This window comes from Strongylocentrotus purpuratus, unplaced genomic scaffold, assembly GCF_000002235.5.
Source record: "Strongylocentrotus purpuratus isolate Spur 01 unplaced genomic scaffold, Spur_5.0 spur5_scaffold_6, whole genome shotgun sequence".
Lineage (NCBI taxonomy): Eukaryota > Metazoa > Echinodermata > Echinoidea > Camarodonta > Strongylocentrotidae > Strongylocentrotus > Strongylocentrotus purpuratus.
Genome location: NW_022145612.1, coordinates 44,245,576 through 44,268,723, shown reverse-complemented (window position 1 = coordinate 44,268,723; position 23,148 = coordinate 44,245,576). Strand labels below are relative to the sequence as shown.

The 23,148-nt window shown below is 37.6% G+C and overlaps 1 protein-coding gene across 1 annotated transcript in view; it reads right to left on the bottom strand.

Moving 5' to 3' along the window:
* The window catches only part of LOC115919281 (dual 3',5'-cyclic-AMP and -GMP phosphodiesterase 11A-like), an 88,979-nt gene that overhangs the window by 17,754 nt on the left and 48,077 nt on the right, over positions 1-23,148 (bottom strand). Inside the window, exons 7-11 of the mRNA XM_030972680.1 lie at positions 11,631-11,794; positions 10,411-10,499; positions 8,102-8,169; positions 1,365-1,508; positions 775-921 (exon numbers count right to left, since the gene is read on the bottom strand). Of these exons, the coding sequence (XP_030828540.1) occupies positions 775-921; positions 1,365-1,508; positions 8,102-8,169; positions 10,411-10,499; positions 11,631-11,794 (612 nt within the window). The remainder of the gene's footprint in view (positions 1-774; positions 922-1,364; positions 1,509-8,101; positions 8,170-10,410; positions 10,500-11,630; positions 11,795-23,148) is intronic.

Here is a 23,148-nt window from a genome sequence, read left to right as displayed (position 1 = left end):
GTAGGACTGCGTCAACGACTGGCGTGGGCTTTGACGCACCATGCGAATGTGACAGCGCACTAAAAAAATGAACAATACAATCACTGAATTGGAATTACTGACGCATGCACTCCTTTCCTACATACGCTTGATTAGCGCAGGTAGTATACGAATACACACTGTCTTGAGAGGCTCTGGTTAATATGGGCGCAAGGTGACTGCAATAATACGTGACCACAATACTACTATTGCAGTCGCCGAGGGACCATATTAATCCAGAGACTCGAATGAAGGCAGGATATATTTGTTTTATAGACTGTATTCATATTCGTTGTTCATTGATTGTTTAAAAGATCAAAGAAAATCAAAGTTATCAGCAGTACCCGCAGTAGCCATTTTACTTTTAGCACTGCAACATGAGTACTGTGTTTATGTGTATATGATAATGCAATCTAATAGCGCAATATGCAACGGGCATATTCGGAGGGGTGTTCCACAGGATAGTTTTGTTTCTTTATACTCACATCCTTTACTGACGCATGCACTCCTTTCCTACAAACGATTGCTTAGCGCAGATAATAATGTTATCCAATAACGCAACATGCAACAGGCATATTAGGTGTGGTGATCCAGAGGATATATTTGTAATACTCATATTCCTTTACTGGCGGATGCACTTCTGTCCTACATACGCTTTATTAGCGCAAGCGATAATGCTATCTAATGACGCAACAGGCAACGAGCATATTCGAAGGGGTGTTCCAAATAACAGGATAGTTTTCTTTGTATACTCACATCCTGGCTAATCTTGAATTTATCAAGGAAGCCCGTCTGGATATACATCTTGAGGGATGCTTTCAACATCTCGTCTGCTTCTAATGAGAAGTCATCGAAATCAAACCTAACCAGCTTAAGCTTCTTGATGTCTGGAAGACGTGCATCCTGTTAAAAAAAGGAGAGAATTAGATAATCCCATAGTCATGAAGTCATTAAAAGATTACTATAATTATGTAACAAGGTAAAGAAAGATTGCATCAAGACATGATGAAACCAATTTATCATTTTCACGTCATGACTTCCACAAAAAAAAAATTGTAATTCTATTTTCAAATTATATTACAGCAACTTGAAGGGGATGAAGTGCTTTATAATCCGGTTAACTATGTTAAGGTGTAAAAATACTACAGGCTCTTATTCGATTCTTCTCCCTTAATCGTTTGCCCACGCCCCCCCCCCCCCTCTTTCAATTTCTGTATGTCTGTCTCTCTCTACCTCTATCACAATCTCGTTTTATAACTTTTCCAGCCTCCACTTTCTGATTTAACAAATCCAAACGACAAGAGCACTGATTGCCTTACACTTATTGTTCTGAGTTTTAGACCTACCTTTAGAGCTCTGACCTCTTGCTTGGTGGTACATGCGTGATAAGAGAGAACTTCCAATGCAACCTGTTGCTTGGCCATTGCCTTGGTCACCTCGTTGAACATGATGGTGTTGTTGATACCCAGTCCGCAGAATATTGTGAATGCCTGTAAATGAAGGACACGATTGTGTCAAATTAATTCCGTTGCATGCGCACGAGGCGTCAATTCCTGACGCAGGACTCCTGACGCAAGGCTACGTCAGCGATTGAAATGGTCTTTGATAGGAATGTGACATGGTACAAACAATACACGCAAAATTAACAGTGCAATATTATTGTGTTGAATTTATGCTACACGCACTAATTTGATCACTAGACTTTCATCAGCTTCGAATGTAACAACGCAACGGAAATGATGCATCGTGTTCAGCATGCTTTAGAATGAGCAAGTTGCGTCAGTTCTTTGCCAATACCTTATTTTGACAAGAAGGTAAATTATAAAAAAAAAATCATGTTTGATTGGAACAGAGTCATTTCTGGTCATTTGTGACCGCTAATCTCATTCAAAATATATCCACGATGTAATATTAGTTACATTCTTGCAAGCTTTATAGAGAGAACACATAATTTGCGGTTCACCAAAAAGAATATTGATATTGCGGCTGAATATAACATGAACGCTCAGATAATTTTGCGGTTCAGTCATGATTTATAACTGCGGCGATGGTATACAAATTCGGATTGATGCTTTTAGAGGTAGATGACATTATTTTAGTGAAAGTGAAAGAAATAGAAAGTTGAGGATATCTCCAGGGCATGAGATTCTTTCGGAAGGTTGGAAAAATAATTTTGTTTTCTTTCAAGGTAGATGATTTTAGAAACATCCCGAGTATCAAATATTTTATCACTGATTTGTAGACGCTGATAAAGACATGAGTAGGAGATAGGTATAGTGGCGGATCCGGGACTTTGAGATGACGGGGGCTCGTGCTCCCTAAGACCAAACTTTATAAACCAATGATTCAGTTAGTCAATATAAAATCAGAGTCGGTTAGAAGACAGGGAGCGTACATGCGCAACTTCTACATCTTCTATAAGAGACCGTCATTGCAATGAAGTTTCACGATAGAGAAAGAAAGAGAGAGAGAAAGAGAGAGAGAGAGATAAAGAAAGAGAAAGAGAGAGAGAGAGATTAAGAAAGAGAGAAAGAGAGATAAAGAAAATAATAGAGAGAGAAAGAAAGATAACACTGTTTCTGTCAACGAGAGAAAGAAAGAGGCCTAAACGTTTCAAAATCCAAACTAAAACGCGAAAGTAAAAGTCATTTTCGCGCCCAGTCAATTTCATGCTGAAAGACAGATTCATCATACCGATCTACAATGCGCCACTTGAGATGTTGAAATATATAAGCTCACTATGATCACACTTAAAATGTTCAAACCAATTCGTTCGTCATTCAATAATATATCACTTGTAGTTATAACACGAACGGCCATGTACCTCAAATTATAGATTTTGCATAGCCTAGAGGTTCAATTACGTTTGTTATCATTTTGATGTCGGGATGATCTTTTCTATATACCGGCCTGCGTTGCCTCTCTAGATTGCTTCTAAATAATTCCTGAAGGTAATCTTGCCGACAAATCTAGACGACATGTTGACTGAGGCAGAAGAATAAACTGCGTTGACATGCTTTAATATCCACCGCCGGCGAGGCGATCATACCTGCTTTCGGTGGGACTTCCACGAAATTCAATAATGCTTAAAATAATGTCGGGTATGCATGCCTGCATGCAGAAACGTGCGCGGGCCAAAAAATTACAAGAAACTGGGTCATGGAATCATGCCAAAAGACGGCGCACTTCATTCTAAAACGTATGAAGACAGAAGCATTCGTTTTATGAGCTTTGGCGATTTGATAGGGTCATTTTGTCTCATTCAATACTGAGAAAAATGAATGAAGAATGAGGTTTTTATATGAACATGGGAGACGAAGGTCATTTTGGCGTCATGGGAGTCACTGGAAGATCTGTGTAAGGATCCTTTTACGAAAAAACAATCACGACGGAGTTGGAGGAGAAAACTTTTCTAAATCCACCTGACGTTTAAGTAACGATGTAGCGTCTAAACAATCATTTAACAAAATATTTAAAAAACGTTAATAATAAAGCAATTCGGAGAATTTCAATTATCAACCTTTTCTAGAGATGGGATGGGGATTCCCTTTTAAAATCCACTTCATAATAAACATACAGCGAGTTTTTGTCCTCTCCCCTCTCCACCTTTTGTTACGTTTCTCTATCTCTCTATCTGCTTCGCCATCTGTCTCTTTCTTCATTGTGTGTCTGCTCCCCCGCTCTCTCCCTCTCCCTCTGTCTCTCTCTCTCTCTCCTTTTCTGTCTCTCTCTCTCTCCCTCACCCTTTTTTTCTTTCTCGCACTCCGTCTCTCCATTTTTACCATGGATTTGAATCTGTTTTCTTCATTGCAATATCTTTTCCAAAGCTGATTATAATAGAAGTTTCCTATGCACTCATCTTCCCGTCAAGTTTTATCGACAACGCGACGCTGCCCTTCCCTCAATACCCTCTGTCTCTCTTTGGCAATTTGTCTTGGATGAAATAGATGGTTTTCCTATCACACAATGCGCGCCCACACTGTCTAGACCATAGCATCTTTTACGGACTGTATAAGGGTCATCCACTTGTATTAGACGGTAAACGAGTTACCAAGGTAACGGGAAAATCGAAGAGGTCAAGTGAAAAATGAAAGAGAAAAATTAAGAGGATGCATCCCATAATCTAAGTGAATAATGTGATAATCAGCAAAGGAGTGGCCATTCAACAACTAAAAGCCATTTACATCAAATAAATTGCCCAAAAGGGACTCAGAGAACAACTTGACGAGACAATGAAAATGCAGACAGATAAGATACATCCTACTCAAAATGATGTAAGCATTACGGATGATGTTATTAAAAACTCCTCGAGATACCATCTCAGATATCCTACAATATTACCAAGAGAAGAAGAATTCAGTTCCTCTTACAGTTCTCAACTTTCTATAAAGCAAGGCCCAACATGAATTGACATTCAAGAACAATTTCTAGACATTTACATTAATTCTATGTTGCGTGAACGATTCTGTTTCTTGAAGAAAAAAAAAGCTTTGCACGTTATCGTATTTCTCCCAAGATTGGGCTTGTAAAAGCTTAATGCTATACTCCAGAATCACATTTCGCTCTTCATAGTTCCCTACGAGGGAAACAACATACCACCGCCATTTCTCAAAATCACTTTGCAGTACATCACTCATTCCTGAATGAGAGTCAAATGCGTTTTTTCTGCAACCATATATAGCATTATGCATGCAAGCATACATTTTGCTCCATTTCAGAATCTGTAAATCTATTCCGAGAAATATCAATTTTATAGCATTAACCATTCAAACATCCATTTTGCTCCACTTCAGAATCTCTAAATCTATTCCGTGAAATATCAGATTTTTATATCGCCATACTAAACGGACATAACACGCATTATTTTATCAACCATGAGAAAATTGGTTCCAGCGCATAGCTTGCTTCACTTAAACATGAATGTATAAATCTATTCCGTGGAGGATAAAACTTTCACATCGGCATTTCTCGAAAGAGATGAGATGATAGTATTACTGCCCGATGTTTCAACATTTTAATGGCAACACAATATTCCCCTTGACGAGGTTGGCAATTCCAAAGTGCTTAAAATGCTCCCGGTACCAAACTGCAAACTCCTACATTAATACAGTTTTAATCCCCCTGTGCGTGATAACTATGGAGGAAAATCATAAATAAATAAATGTTGCCAGACGTTGCTATAATATAATAAAATCATCTGATACCTCTCTGTCTGTCTGTCTCTCTCTCTCTCTCTCTCTCTCTCTCTCTCTCTTGACGAGGTTGGCAATTCGTAACAAACATAAAATCGTATTTGGTTATCCATGGATTTATAGATTCAACCAAGATTTCTCGATTTCAAAGTGCTTAAAATGCTCCTGGTATCAAACTGGAAACTCCTACATTAATACAGTTTTAATCCCATTGGGCGTGATAATTATGGAGGACATCCTAAATAAATAAATGTTGCCCGACTTTTGCTATGAAATAATAAAATCATCTGATATACCTCTCTCTCCATCTCCCTCTCTCCCTTTCCCTCTCTCTCTCTCTCCCCCTCTCTCTCTCTCTCTCTCTCTCTCTCCCTCCCTCCCTCCCTCCCTCCTCCACACTATCTCTTACTCGTATGTCCTTCCCTCGAGTCCCCAGTCTTCCTATAAAGTACATGTTTTTGTCAGCATTGTAATGGATGGTGGGTGATCAGCCTTGGTAGGACTAGGATAAGGGAACATTTTCCTGTTAGGATTGTAATAACGTGAATCAGAAAAACAGTAGAAGGGAAAATGAAAGATATACAAGCTCGAGAGAGGGAAAATCCCATTTGAAAAGAAACCCGAGCTCACGTCTCACTCATCAATAAACTCTTAAAGCAGAACAAGAACAAATTGTAATGGCTCGATAATTACGGGCACTGTTCACCCCCCCCCCTCCCCATATAGACACTCTTTAAAGAGTTGAGGAGAAATCATTACGACCCATGCCTTGTTATACGTGCTCTGCATACCTGCCGGCCACAACCCTATTAATGCCAACATTGATTGAAGGAACCATTTGCAGTATATTAGCCAAAGGTTTCTCGAGCTATACGGGATGGAGAAAAAACAGGCATATTCGATTTCATTATTATCCAGTGGACATTAAGTGAAGAAGAAGGAGGGATAGGATGGGCTACTAGAAGGTGGAAAAGAGATGACATTATAGCAATACGTTTTGTGGGATGAAAGATTTTTTCGTTTATTTCGCCTAAAACCGCCCATCGTCATCTCGTATAATGGTATTGTGTAGTGTATGTTGAAAAGCATCACTATTTTAGCGTTAAATATCTTAATTTAATGCAAAATCAGTTTCGCTTTTCTTCAAATTTTAGAGCCTTAATGGTGGCAAACTAAACTTCGATGTTCTTGTTTGTTTATTACTTATCTATATAACAGGGATCTATCAAATTCATTTAAAATGAATATTGGAATATATCCCCCAACAGTGTAACATTTTCACTGGATTTGGGAGAGGTTTATTTCTGCGATTATCATGAAAACCTTAACAAAAATATTTTGCTTTCCCTGGAAATATTGTTATTAACATCTCTCAAATAACCTTAAAAGCAATGTGGCATTTAGAAATTCCGTAGTTATATTTGATGAAGTCAATAAATAATAATAGGCTCAATTTTATGATTTGATTAGCATTGAATAAATTGTATTGGTGCAAAGTGGTGGTAATTAATAACGCTCGTGTATCTAATAATATTCATTGGGTGCCATTAAATATAAGTGAGTATACAGTTGAAAGAGAGAGAAAGGGGGAGAGAGAAGGAGGTGAAGAGAGAGAGAGAGGAGAGAGAGAGAGAGAGAGAGAGAGAGAGAGAGAGAAGAAAAAAAGGGGGGAGAAGGCAAAGAAGAGAGAACGGAAAGAGAGAGAGAACACAAAATAAAGACGAATAGAGAGACAAGGAGAGAGAGAAAGAGAACGGAGATAGAAAGAGCGTAAAGAGAAAGAGAGAACGTGGGCATAGATACAGAGAAAAGAAGAGGGAGAGAGAGAGGGGGGAGAAAGTATATTAAATTGAAATGCATGCATCGGGCAGTCATAATGTTAGCTCACTGCATGTTTTAATTTCAGCGAATATTGAAATCGGGAATGCGATGTCCTTGATCTACTCTCTCCTGCATACATTATGCAATGAATTAATCAATCTTTATAGCCTATGTCTGCTTCGAATTTCATCAGCCTAACCACGTTCGAGCGTTGCTAACTGAACAACGATCAATCGTTAATTACAGACCAAACGATAATGGACGATAGGTCGATTCAGATCATTAACTTTCGCGCGTAAAATGTATTACAAATGCTAACTGGGCAGTCGTCTGCTTGTATAATTGGTATTTATGACTGAATTTTTAACAATTGTTTGTGCGTTCTCAAAATATTGCTCGCTACGTTAAATAAATACAGGGCAGACAGTTTACACACAAACCCCACGCACAAAGTCTGGTAGTCTTTCAGCATGTCTTTTAAAGAGTTATACCGTGCTGTCTTATGAAGATGGTAACACAGTCATATAACACTTATTAAAGTGCATACTGCAATACAATACAGACAAGAAAAAGAAAAAAAACATATCCAAGCTTGCTCTGCGTTTCACGAATCTTGTTTAAAGTAAAATTCCAGCAGTTTGTTCTTGAGGGAGAGTATTAATTGTACTTTGTTTAATGTACGTGTTCAAAATCTTTTACAAAAAGAGGAAAAGGTTATCATATTTTTCAGAGTCATTATTTTTTCGAAGGTGGATAGAAGAACAGCACATGCTCAATACACGCGTGCATTTTGGTTGGGTACCCCCTGTGAGACCCCCCCCCCCCCCCCCACCCTCCCCACTCTTCTCTCTTATCTCACAACGAATCTGCTAATGACAACTAACGCGATGCGCCAGTGCCCTTTGGTAAGGCATTAATCCTCATTACCAGGTCCCTCGTAGAGGACCTAAAGCCGTCGGCCGTCTGGTTGCTTACTTACAAGCATTTATGCTTTCTTGGCAGTCAGGTAAAATACCCACCACCATTCATTCATTCATTGTACTATGATAATAGTTTTTGAAAAATCTTACCTCGAATAGCTGCTCATCATTCTCATCGAATGGGAAACCGTCTGTCCTATTCAAAACCTGGGCGACACCTGTTACATCAAAGATAAAAGCATCAACATTTAACAAATATGACAACTTCAAGGCACAACGCAAAACATGGTAAATAATATAAAAACGCTATTACAATAAACGAACTCGTTATGGACTTTGGAAATCAGATAGCACAATATCTAATACTTTTTTATGTAATCTCAAGATGTTATCACATATTTCGATGGGATTCCTAAGTCAACTGAATTATCATCATAAAACGTTCTCGACCTAATTTACTTTACACATGGGACGTTTTGAATTGACCTCTAATTTCCATAATGCGTTATGCGTCTCATCCCTACCATCACTCTCTCTCTCTCTCTCTCTCTCTCTCTTTCTCCATCACTTATCTCTGTCGCTGTCTCCCTCTACCCACGTGGTACCTGTCTCTCTTCTCTCTCCCATCTGTCTCTCTGTCTCTCTCTCTCTCTCTTTCTCTCTCTCTGTGTCTGTCTCTGTTTCTGTCTCTCTCTCTCTCTCTCTCTCTCTCTGTCTCTCTCTTTCTCTCTCTCTCTCTCATTCTCTATATTTTCCCCTCTCTCTAACGCTCTCTCTCTCTCTCTCTTTCTATCTTTCTCTTTCTCTCATTCCATCCCTTCCTCTCTTCTCCACTCCGCTCCCGTCCATGCACTTTCTCTCGCTCATCCTCGATCTTCCCACCACCTCTCTCCCAAAGTGAACCAGACGAGCGCGGGATAACTGGTATGATCTCTTAACTTCCAGAATGCACTTAGCGCGGCTGACGGCAAGCCACTGGGGAACAATCACACGTAATCTTGGAGTGGCCTCGACTAATTATTGGTGAGTACCCACTAAAGGGCTCGTGTACTTTACCAATCAGCGTTATTTGACTTCATCAATATACTGTACCTATGAATTACTGTTCATACGTGAACAGTGAAGGCAGGTATATAGATAAATGTATAGGCTCTGCCGGTGAGAAAAACTCCATTACCATATCTCAGAAGGTCATTTTGAGAATACACCTTTCTCTATAATTTTCATTCAGTCACACCCGAAGTTATGATAACACGCTCGTAAAGACGTTCAAGTAATCAACTTTGAGGCAATTTAAATGCTCTATTGTATTGCCTATAAAATCATGATCGGATTATGCTGTTAGATTTGATTTATTTTGACATTTTATTTAGTTGATTTATTTTGACCATGTTGACGGATACACTTGTTTGTTTTAATCTGAAAATTGCAAATGAATATCTATTACTTTAACTAAATTTAATACCGAACCTGTCTTACAATCAACCACGTTTTTCAATAGCATATCAATCTAAATACTCAAGTTTTAATATTTGTTCAATGAAATGAAATGAAGCATCTGTATCTATATATCATAAATGCCGCAGCCTGTTTCAATATACTATGTAAATATAAATCATTCGAAAGCTTTATTGAAAAGCCTATTTTATTTATCAAAAAGTTATCTAAATCTGTTACACTGGTCAGAAACGGTTTTCATTACTGAATTTGTACTTGTATACTGAATTTCATCACAGGTATTATAAACATATAAATTGTAAATTCTTATTTTACTATCAACCATGTATCCTTCTTTTTTTCCTTCAATTTTCCATATTTTTTTTTCTCTTCCTTATTCTTCTTTTTCTTCTTTCTACTCATTTAATATGAATTTCTCTACTGAATGTCTTAACTTTATATTTACCTATTTTATATCATACTATTGGCAAGTATTTTATACGTTGCATTTTTATATGTAAATTCAAGATTTTCAATTTTCGGCAATAGATCTCGTCAATTCAATTCAATTCAAACTGTCCTTATTGATTACCTGAAAGTTCTCGCTATTGTGCGAATAACTTGAGAAACAAGGCTCGAATTCTCAATTAATAATAGGTTTTTAATACTAGGGTAATGACTACGGAACCTAATGACAGCGGGAGTTTGTTAAAAGGTCATAAGATTTTGGATAAAATTGCAATTAACTGTGAAATTGCCTCGGGTGTCGGAGCGTTTGAAAGAGTGAAGGGCATTGTTATTAAAAAAAAGACACTTCCAAAGACAAGACAAGATGCAAAGCTTTGTAAAAGATAGAAGAAAAAAAACGATTGCACAAAAAAAAAAAAAAAAAAAAAGAAATAGAGAGGGGAGATTGAAAGGCGGATATTAAGACAATTCCAGACAAGGATATAATAATGATGATAATAATAATAATAGTTATTTCTATAGCGCCGTCTATCTAGAAATTCATTATGACTTACCTATCGTCTGGCACTTGTTATCTCGAATGGGCATGCATAGTAGTGAATTGGTTTGGAAGCCTATCGACTTGTCTAACTCCTTGTCGATCCTGTCAAAAAAGGGAGAAAATGTCTTTTTAATATTCCACTATCATAGCAACATTAATAGCAATGTCATTACAAAGGTACAGAAAAACTCGATATGAAGAATAGGTTATAAATAAGTTGATAACTTGTAAAATCCGAGAGAAAAAAATGTCATGTATTCTTGCTAAGCTCATATACCTTTTACGGTGTACAGAATTTTTTTTTTCATTCTCTTTGTTTGTGACTGCGATCATTTTTTAAATCGTGAAAGTTAACGCCCTCTATTATATAGTCACCTTCTTATTTTTTTTTTACAAATTCAACCCCCTCCCCCCACCCCCCCCCCCCCTTGGTGAACCAATGCTTATCTGTGTCTGATGAGCATATTATTCATGAACCGTGGCATACATTGTATACGAATTTCCAAATGGGTCTATTGAAACTACAATTACATTTAAAATCATCAGCATGTATATTACGTTGAGAAAATAGTGAAAAGAGTTCGATTTTTGAACAATGAACTTTCGAAGAATTTGTAATCAGAATTATTCGGAATAACTCCATTAGGAGGCACTGTTGCATTATAATCATCCACCGGTACCTGTATAGTTTCACTATGTTGTCATTCCATCGATGATACTTTTTTTTTTCCTCTCTCATAAGGAAAAGGTGTTTTTAACACCCCCGTACTCTTGGGAAATCGGATTTTTCCCTATTTCTCCAAGTACTCGTAATGAATCATAATCAACACGACATCAACACCAAGGTGTTCTATCATTCTAAAAATCTTTTTTTTTTAATTCAAAGGTTTTTACGAATACATCCATATAAATGCGAAATAGAATCGGCTGCAAGTTTACTCATTGCACAATGAAAATAAAAAATGAGTTTTCCATGGGATCTAGTAGTAATACTATATTATGTCTGCACCGTAGTCATAAAGTTCAAATAAATTATTGGAAATAATAGTCCTAAAATTGGATTTTTCGTTTTTCAAGTCTTGTACAGCTTAAAACCTTATGGTATACACCAACACTTTTTACTAATCCTTTCCAAATTGTTTCCAGATAGGTGTTTTACAGTGTAATCACATAATCAGAGCTCAACGTTATCTTTAACATCATTCAACGAAAAAAATACAAAGGTCTTGTTACCTTGGATCATTCTGTCCATCACTGACATTAACACTTTCTCCACTTATTGCCACTTGTTCAATTATTCCATTTGCTAGTTTGATATCCCCCGATGCGAAGGTCGGGTTCGTGTGCCCGTTCGATGTCGACCCAGGAAGATCGAAGACTTTCGAAAACGTGATCGTCTAGGAGACGAAAGGAAAAGAGAGAGAAGAGGATTTAAACAAAGGTTATTAACATATACCTGAAAAGGAGGAAAATGCAATCTTTGGTATTCATCTCATCGTTGAATGAGAAATTTTCAGACATTTTGATATTGTCAAGACAGTCATGTCAATCTCCTGAACAACACAATACATGATTGCAAAGACTATTAAGTATTATTACAAAAAATCAACCTTGAGCAATTTTATGGCATCTCAAATTGCCTTTTTAATATGTAAGCACTACAATAAATAACATACCACATCATCTTAACATTATTTCCATAGGCAATACAGTAGTTCATCGAAATTTCCCTTGATTTGATTTGTTATAATAGTCTTTGCATTTGTGTTACACAAAATGTACTTGCTTTGGGCCTAGTTTAATATATGGGAAACAAATGCAAAGGATTTTACATAATTATGTTTCTTTACTGGTATAGCATTCTTCTGCAGTTGTCAACTGAGGAATACACAATAAAACAGAACTAGATGTAATGCATCAATCATAGTGAAGTATTACTAAAATACTAATCACACTGAATAGAATACATCTTCATTGCATATAAATAATGATTTAGAAATGAAATTACACGAATAAATGTGTTTGGTTTTATGCATTCAAGTCTCTTTACTCTTTCGGTCATCTAAAGACGAATATACTGCCATGCAGAATGAAACATTCAGTAATGACTATTTATACCCGTTTATTTAAGGCTCTCAGGCAGTTAAGTTACGGTATATGATCATAATAAGTCGTTGCGGTAATTAGATGAGCTACGTAAATTCCGTTACGGTATATAGCTTTCAATCAATCACGCAATGCATGTCCGTACAAAATAGAAGCTAAAGTTAGATTGCTATTTAAATCCCCCATTATACGATTCGTGCCTGCCGTGTATACAAACGTGAACCAAAAGAGGAGTCGAACAAAATAATACAGGGGGTGGTCAACAAGAGCTAAAAACAAGATGCTGGGTAGCAAGGAAATGAGAATAATCCTTCGAGTATTAAAGTCCAGTGGAATCGAATCGAATTAAGATCCATCCATTTGATCCTAATGTAATACTGGACATGATGGAGGGTCCCATCGGGGGCATGTAACATGCATGAATCTGGAGCGATTAGACTTTCATGAGACAGGTCTAATCTCGTAGATTGTGCGAGATGAGGTTTGCTTGGTATACAGGTCGTTTCCAAGACGATCGATTCTGCAATAAAAACCCGACTCAGACAAAATGATTCGGAATATTTTCTCCCTTTTCTTAAATAGAGAAAAGGGATATTGTTTCACGAAATGAAGAAAGTAGCCCAACAGGCAACTCTACCTCTTGTATGTATAGTACACACAATCTAAAGTCTATCAGTAGGTATGGAAGTTGTAATTTATGCAACTGTCTCCATGAGTATTTTTTATTTATTTCGCTGTTCGCTGAGCAATGCTCTAGCGACAAAGAGCGATCAAAACAGAAACTGTAACGGCACGGTTATCAAATTATTTCAAAACCCTTGAGGATGTGTACACAAAATGAAAATAGTTAACATGGGAATGATAATTCCCGTTAACCTTTGATAAATTAATATATGAATTCAGATTATTTAATCAATTGATATTCATGTTTTTCATGCTTTTAATATTTTATCACACTTTCTGCGAACGATCATTGAAAAATAATAACTTCAAGCTTCAAATTTCAAACTACATTATAGTTTTTTTCTGAGGATTATACAATCTTGCTATACCGAATGTCTATGTATTTGTCTTACATCCAGAGGACTGCAGATTGAAGAATTGACATGCGATTAATATAAAAGACACGTTGTTCTTTCACAGCAAGGGAGTTTCAGAGAGATATAGAGAGAGAGAGAGAGAGAGAGAGAGGAAGAGAGAGAGAGAGAGTGGGGAATAATAGTAATACTAATAATAAAACATAATTTGATGTTAATTTTAACAAAGTATATTGAATGCACTTAAAAAAGAACGCAGACACGGAACGACACATTCATTTTTGGGGGATTTATGAGAGGAGTATAATTTTTTTTTTTTGTGCATTACATTTGTTGCGTACAAAATGCATAGCTCTGTATTAACACAACAACAACGTTGATTTTGATATTTTGTTTGTATTTTAAAATGTAAAGCGCCTTGAGCATGTTCATGTAAAGGCGCTAAATAAATACCAATATGTATGTATGTATGTATGTATTTTACCCCACTTTTGTGATCATTTAATTTCTCGCTCGTCAGGCGGCTAATTTAACATATTCATGTATTCATTCAAATAATTTGATATACAGGATTGTAAGAGCAAATTGTGTACTGCTTTTATACCTCTTTTCAGTTCATGCAACAAATTCATGAGTTAAAAAAAACATTCTTAATATACATCCAATGCTTTCTTGCATTAGAACTGTACACAATTATATATGTCAAAATGTCTTAGAAGAAAAAGGTTGATAAACTGTTAAATATACGTCACGATGGGAATAGTGTTATCGATAAAATGTCATCGCTCAAATTATTTACAGGAAATCTGACATTGAACTTATGATTTATTTCCAGCAGTCAAATATTTTGATCTTCTGAAGTCCCTTTTGATTCTCTCGTGTATTCCAAAGACTCTCAAATGACCAATTTTAGCCATCAAATATACGTTTTACTTATTTTTCACATTTAAATTCCCTCCAGTGTGATTCTTCAAACATCACCCCATTAAATACCAATAATTTAAATCACTACTAAAGGGTGAGAAAGAACGAGAGAGGGAAAATGAGCATCCCATCATTCTTTATTGTGGAAATTGTTTTCGCGCCGAGTAATTCCCTACAGACCGGCGTGTTAAAAATTGTCTGCTTTAATTTCTAGCTCTGAAACGAGAAAGTATATATAGCCATGTAAGGCTTGGTAGTCGTTGGAGTTGCGGAGAGCTAAAAATACTGAAAATCTTTACTTCTCCACTTATGGGGCTACCTATTTCTTATTCGAAGGAAATTTCAATTTCAAATCGAGCCTCCTGCTTTTAAAATATCCACCCAGGTCAGCCTTTGTTCAAGGGTTTACGGACATTACTCGTCGACATAAAATCGTCGAAAGACGAGGCCGAAGTAGTTTGACTGAAAAAATGGCGGTATCAATGACCTGTACGCTGGATAAGGAGTCAGACTGGCTGATCTGCTGTACTATGCCAGTGCATTGTATCACGTCCGATGGCGAGGAGGGAATGGTATTATTAAACGTATCCCCAAGCTACCGTAGATCTAATTAAACAGACTTCCCATAATTCTATCCCCGGAGTGGTGTGCTTTTATTTCCCCTTGAGAGGAGATATATTTTGTCCTCAGCACCACAGATCACATGCCAGACACTTGTAGTAGAAAAAAAGAAAGAGAATATAATAAACCGCGATATGATTTGTCTCTCCATGCGACTCCAGAAGGCTGTCATAATAACAAAAATGACAGTTCGTCGTAAAGTAAATACCATTGCGTCAAATAATAACACGGTCTGAGTATAATTACAGGAGACAGACTGACATTTTGGAAGGTTTGTGAACTGCTTGCGTATGTTCCCTTCGCCGTTTCCAGGAGCGTTTGAAACCACTTACGTGGTCAGTTCAATCATGATATTTCTTTTTAACAGATTCATAATAAAGACAAGATTCTTGAAAAACTTCTTGAACAAGAAACACTTAAGATAAAAACAAATAAAAAGGGGCTTCTCCTATTATAGGAACCTTCCAAGCTAAAATATGCATCTTTATTTTCCACAGAAAATGACGTAGACACTAATAAATGCAGATTAAAATTGTTATCTCCTTTTCAATATCAAACGGTGAGTATTTTTCTTTAAACTTCCTAAACGGTGTTCTTTCATGTCCATACTTATTGATATAATTATGTTAACGACTTTTATGACAATGTCAAACAGTTATACAAAAACTTTAATGTCCCAATCCATAACCGTCACGTGTTAAAACTTTCAACTATTTTCAGTGGGTGTTCATACGTTTATTGATTTCGTCTCGAGAGTGAGGGGCGTATATCAATGTCTCTCAAGAGACAACATGATAATTTCAGGACATCGCCTTCAAGAACGTGGACTGCATTTTCATACGCTGAAAACAGAGATGTATGAATAGTCTCCAACATTTAAAGCCCCATTGTACTACATGTATTTGTAGCTACTTGCTCCCTCTATATAGAAAACGATGCCTAAGCGATGCCCGTTTGGCCCTCATGATCCTTTTTTTCTTATGTTAATTGAGAGCTGAGTTGATGAGATAGCCACCTGTCAGTGACCACGCTGGGTGGTCTAATTCCTCCTGGCCACACTATTACAGAAGGGCTTTAAGCGCTGAGCTACTTTTCATTTCCCCAAAGTCTCTTCTCTAGCGGTGGTTCAAAGGACATATATTGTTCCCACGCTGTGAATCAGTAATGGCAGTTGCATGAGAGGTGTCTTCTTCTGACGTTACGCTGCGTCAGCGATCGACAGGCGCAGTCTTTGACGCACCAAGTGAGAGTAAAATCTTACACAATGAAGAATGCAAATTGCGTTCACAGGTTTGATTGACGAAGATATGCGACTTTCAACTGGGGTGTCGCAATACATCTCTAGGGGTGCCGCAAGAATAATTCAGTAAAAAATGTTTTAAATGTTTTGGAATAACGCCGATTTCGTGAAAAACAAACATAAATAACTGCTAGAGAATCATAATTTTATTAAAACCAAGCGTTTGAAAGATAATAAAGTGTCTTTCCTTGCTCGCTGGCAACATTTAGAAACTGGATAAATCTGGGCAACGAGATACCCGAATATCCTCATAATTGTGCATCAACGTTATGACTGAATTTGTTGTAATAATCTTTTTTTACTCATATACATTCGACGGTGAAGTGCCTGCATACATTACTTTGTATGTTTTCTAGTGTGTCGACTACAAAATGTATTTTTCAGCATTTTTTTTCTTCTTTGGTTACTCGCTTGCTGTGCTCACTCGCATAATTGAGAATCAGATGTGCCCCTACGTGTGTTCATGGCACTTGACGACTGCCAGAGTGATGCAAAATGAATATTATATGATGAATTTGGAATAGGGCTGAGTGCTGACGCGAAAGATTTAATTTTTAAAAGGGTGCCGAGACTAACAAAACGTTGAAAAACGCTGACTTAGATAATAACGCAAGCGAAATGACGCAAGGGGCATCAGAGGTATTCTTCATTTCACATTACTGTTTTTTTTTTACAGATGCATCTCTAACCGTCGTTTAAAACATGTGTTATTCTCTTTCTCGTAAACATACAATGTTATGACCGTACAGTCTCTTGCCGTTTCTCGCCGTTTCTCGCCGTATCTCGCGATACAACATCTTTTGATACAACATTCTCGTTCGGGACGAATAAAGAACTCAATGACGGTATTAACCCAAGCTTAGAGGTTGGTCTGGATTTAATTCCCCAGTTTGTCATCCATGCATCGATATGGCTCGTTAGAGCACATGAATGGGGTCGATTCTATCGCAAGGCATTCGGTATTTTTGCAAGCTCTAACAACATAATGAGCAATTACATTTCTTCCAAAGAAAACAGTGCCTCTAATAGTTGTTTAAGTGGAGTAGAGAACAAGCACATGTCCAGTTATTAGGGTAATGTACTCAGATCTCTTCAGTAAATTCTTGTGTCTCGGCCAGCCACACAGCTTATATTAGTGACTGATTATGACCAAATGAAAGAATAATTAACAAAGCTCAGATCGACGGTCTGTGAGTACAATGCGGGAGCCCTAATTCCTCTAAATAAAATTTCATATACTGGAGAGCAACGGTCAGGTAGGCCTACATTATGCAAGAGTTTCTTCCATTAAAAAAATCCGTAAAATGGCCATACGATATAGTTATACATGCATCATAGTCATCCTGTTATACATGAACCAAAAAAGTCGTTTGCTAGATATCTTCATGTCTTACCATTCAGTGCAATTTTGTAAGATTATGACACAGGATCTTACTCGCCGTTATTACTTCATTTCGGGCTACTTTAATGAATGGTGAAAAGATTTTGGTAGGTTTAATCATTGACGTCAATATTAATTATCCCATATTTGTCGTGTAATCAATCACACAAGGAGTTTGGAATTGCAGCTTCACAAAGACACCTACTCATTAGTCAAAGTGTATTGTAAACTTCAAGATCAATGACGGATCCAGATTTTCATGTTGGGTGGGGGGAGGGGAGTGGGAGGCAAAATGGTGAACCGAAAATTGAGGAGAAAAGTAATAAGATTGACATAATGTTAAATATACTGTTAAAATCTTGAAACATTGTTTGCCCCCTTGTCTGATTATACTGATATTTGAGATTACTTGAAAAAAAAAAGCATTTAGCTACGGAGTTAATGACACAGTGATTAACAATATCTTAAACATAAAATCAGCAAAGAAGTTTCAGAGAGAGATAGAGAGAGAGAGAGAGAGAGAGAGAGAGAGAGAGAGAGAGAGTGTGTGTGTGTGGGGAATAATAATAATAAAAAATTAGATTTACGTATATATATGAGTTTTGAGTAATCAGTGGAGATTATCCTAAACTTCATTCTAAAGTCCCTGGATAAAATCTTTAGAAGTGATCCTTAAAAAGAAACATCGGTGAAGGCAGTTTATTTTCGGAAACTGAAACCCCTTCCTAATTAGCATTATCGTTCGACTTACACAAACACAAGGGAGAGAGAGAAAAGGAGCACCTCATCTTTATTCATCAATTGAAGACGAATGGCCACTGCTCCAATGACACCCTAGGTGTCAAATAGCTCACTTCTGCGAAAACCACGAGTCATTAAAATAGATTGCAAGACTTGATGAATGTCATCTGTCGTCATCTAAAAAGAGACCTTGCCCAAACCGACTGACTTCACTCGCCTTTACTGCTGACTTATCTCCCTGGACCGAATATACATATATTTCTTCAAAATCAGAAGAAATGTCGTACTACTACTATCGATTTCAAAATGTAAGCGAAACAGCGGGATGTAGGCATGACGATTTTCAGAAAATTATAATCAACACTTTAAATAAACAATTATGAAATTTACGTTTGGGAAAAATATCTTCTAAAAAGTTGTCATAGCAACTATTTTTGGAGTGTATTTGGAACATGAAGTCATAAAGAGTGCTTCTATCTCTGAGCCTCGAAAAAGAATCATTTCTAAATACTTTCTTTCCTAGATCGAAATCTAAAATCTACTTCGTTAGGAATTTGTTCTCAACTCCACAGAACTGCATTACGTGTTTGGTACTTGGTCATAGTAGTTCAACGTTCTATCTATTCCATCTGAGCTCAGACGATCACTTTAATTCGCAATCTTAAAAACCTTAATCGTGAACCAGTGTTCATGAATCTCGTTCTTTGTTTGTGCAGTGTTCAATATAATTCAGTGTGTTAGTAAGTCGCTCCTTTGATCTTCTATCTAGGATTTTGTATTGAGTTCCACCTACTTGATTATCTAACCCTGAGGAAAATTGTGAATTGATTGAAAATAAAACTGGGACATTGAATGGAAACCGAAGAGTCAACTAAGGAGAGGGAGAGGGAAGGGGGTATGAGATCATTTATGCACACCACAGTGGGGAGAGAGGAGAGGAAGGGGACAGAAGGAGTCGAAAAGAAGATGGATAGATATAGAGAGAGAGAGAGAGAGAGAGAGAGAGAGAGAGTGAGAGAGAGAGAGAGGGAGAAGAGTTCATGGAATAATAAATAAACACCAAAATAGTAAGGAAAAAATAGCGGTATAAAGAGAAGGGAGGGTTGAGGGATGGAGAAAGATAGAAAGAGAGATCGAGAGAAACAAATAGAGAGAGACATAGACAGAGAAAGAGACAGAGAAAGAGAGAAACAGATAGAGGAAGAGGAATAACGTGCAGGTAGGCAGGTAGACAGTACCAGAGCAAGCTAGAGTAGGATAAGGAGTGACGATTTATAGTTTTAACACATAAACAGATGACGGATGGGCGAAACAAACAAACATATCAATAGCAACAACAACAACAAGTCACTTTACTTAACACTTTCATATCTTCTGTAGATAGCTTATAATGTTGAGAGCTATAGAAGGGCATCAGGGTCCTGTTTCATAACACTTGATATCAATAACAAGTTACAAGCTCATGTTATAAGCTACTGAAATCATGGCATGTGATTGGCTGAGAGCAAATTTGTCATAGAAATTTAGCATTTGTTATAGATAAAAAGTTTGATGAAACGGACCCCCTGATCATATAAATTTCATCGATCCACAAATGCCCGACTCTCAGCAATGAAAATCACCCTACAAGCGGGGGCTATATACACCCGAAAATGCTGTACGTATGATTATCTATCCTCAGAAGCTATAGAAACCCTGACTTAATTACAAATTGTGTCTCTCTACAGCACGATATAACCTGAAATTCGAAATGACCCCACAACTAAGTCATTAAAGAGGTTTGTTGTCGCAATATAATAGATGACCATGTACGAAGGCAGAGTCAGGTTCAGACCACAGACGTCAATACAAATGAGAAAGAGAGAGAGAGAGAGAGAGAGAGAGAGAATAATAGAGAGAGAGAGAGGGAGAGAGAGAGAGAGGGAGATAAAGACGGATACAGAATGAAAATTGAGCTGTATACTATAGGGAGTGATAAGGCGATCTACCAAAAAATAGAGGGCAGAATAAAAAGGAGTTCAAAGATATAGAAAAAAGTGAGACGTGTATCGAGAGGAAGAGAGAGAGAGGGGGGAGACAGAGAGAGAGAGAGAGGGGGGGGGGGAAGGAGGGAAGTTGATAGTAAGAGGGTGGAGTGAGGGTAAAGAGAGAGAGAGAGGGGAGGAAATGAAAATAAAAAGGTGGAGAGGGGAAGGGAAAGAGATAGGGACAGGATGCGGAGAGAGGGTAAGAAGTAGCGGGAGGAGAGGAAAATAAGGAGAGAGGAAATTGGAGAGAGGGGCCCGAGAGAGAGAGAGAGAGAGAGAGAGAGATTGTGGGGAAGAGGGAGAGCAAGAGCGAGAGGGGAAAACAAATAAAGGTACTGAGAAGACCCCCGTTACCGCATTGAATTCGGTATTCATCATTCCATCAATATTTGATTAAGGTCCCTAACGTTTCTGACATTATGATTCCGGCAAATACTCCATTTCCTATCGTAAGATCAAACCTATATTCCTCGACGGAGTCCAAGACATTATAGCGTGTGGCGCAAGCTGTCTGGGGACGGACATGATTCGAAGAGACGCTGAATATTAAACGTGGTAACGTACATTGTAAAGCCGGTGATTAGAATTCGCAGGCGGCTATACTTTAAAAACTCACCTGACAGCTCTATCTTCATACATCCTGTCATTTTGTTTTTAATAAACGGAGTTTGCTGGAAGAAGAAAAAAGCGCGCCGAGAAAAACTAACGAGGGGGACTTATTGATTTTGGAACGCGAAAAGATGAAGATGGAGAGGGAAATGAAAAGGGACCGGGGATGGAAAGAGTAATACTTAGAGGAAATGAGCATGTATGTGAGGGTGTCTGTGCGTGGGTGCACGTGTAGTGCGTGTGCGTGGGTAGCTGTTTGTGTGTGTGTGCGGTTGGATGTGTGCTTGTCGATATAAACCACTTCCAATTAATTAAGAGATTGAACCCAATAACATGATGAAAAATGCCAACACGATTTAAAGTGAGAAGCTTAAATAAGAGCAATAAGAACGAAAAGCACTTATGTAAATATTGGGATTAGAATGGTCAAATTGTGCAGTGGCGGTAATGATTGACAAACGGGATAAACGTAATAAAGCAAGGAAATATGGAATCCTTTAAAAGAGATAAACATAAATGGTGATGGATAGAAGAATGGATAAAGAAAATCATATACAGATCGGAAGACAGTGACAATATTCGGAATACAGACATGGCAATCGTTGCAGACCATTGGATAAAGTCTTAGCACATGCGAAAACAACACAAAAAGGATGGGTGACATTCAAAGAGGTACGGAAGGACAAAAGGGCTAGCAAGAGGAGGGAGACAGAATATTGCGAGAGACAGAAGATGAGGGAAGAGAGAGAGAGAGAGAGAGGGAGAGAGTGGGAGGGGAGGAAAGAAAGAGAGAGAGAGAGAGAGAGAGAGAGAGAGAGAGAGAGAGGGGGAGCTGAGACTGAGGAGCGGTACCAATGCAGAATGCGAATCGAAACGAAAGAGATAAACACAAAAATAAAAGCATATAAGGGAAAGCAGCAATATTAAGGTGAGTCAGAGAGAGAGAAAAAAAGGGGTCCTTGGACGGCGGACGCAGCGGAAGATTGGATGAGAAGATAAACACGATCTACTATGCTAGGTCACGGCTTAGCTTTCCTCTTCTCAGGTCCTCGTTGGACTAGAAAGCCCCAGGCTGATAAAGGTTAGCACTCTTAAGATTTCCCGCTAACTACTTGTCTGATGTCCTCAAACATTAGTTTTCGGACAGCGGATCCGTGTTTGCAGAGGGGAACGATGGAAAGGGCACGTGGAGGATAAATAATAAAGAAAAAACAACAACTCTCCTCCGTCATTTTAATCTGAAATACCAAAACAAAATTACCAGGCATTTTAGGATTTATTATTCAAGCTTCTTGATAGATTTCGTAGGGTGTAACATCAAAGGCAGGTGGTTTTTTTTGTAAATCCCTGGTTAAGGCTTTATTACGATCAAAGTTATGCTATTATGTTGATGTTAATTATTATTATCCATTATAGTTGCGGCGTATAGCCTCCCACCTCACCCCGGCAACTTTCTCCACGATTGCCTTCCGATTTATTCTCATTACAAATATCACTGTGACAGTTTAATTATGTTGAAGAAATAACAAAAGGTGCCTCCAGACATCACTCAGACGACATTGTAATATAAATTCGCATACTTAGTCATTCTTTTGTTGTTCTACAAGTGCAATTCATCTCGTGTCACAGAAAAGAGGGCATCAGACTGCCTGTCATTTCTCGAATCATGGAAAAGAGTATGTTGAAGATTAAGTAGTGAATAATAAATTGTCTGCATACTCTCTCATAATCATGCCTCACGAGAGTTTTGTTCTAAATATGCCATGTACAATCATCAAACTTTTCTATGATATTTTTTCAGACTACACATGCATCGAAACAAACCTTTGCCTGAATCAATTATAGATTTGACGGGCATGGAATATTTTCCATTTGTAAATCTACTTGCCCATAATTTATTATGATTTGCTATTTTTTATTCATGTATAGTATAAGAATATCGAGATGTTCGAACCCAAACATCTAAACGCATAAATCAATGTACATCTCGCGGAGATATTTATAC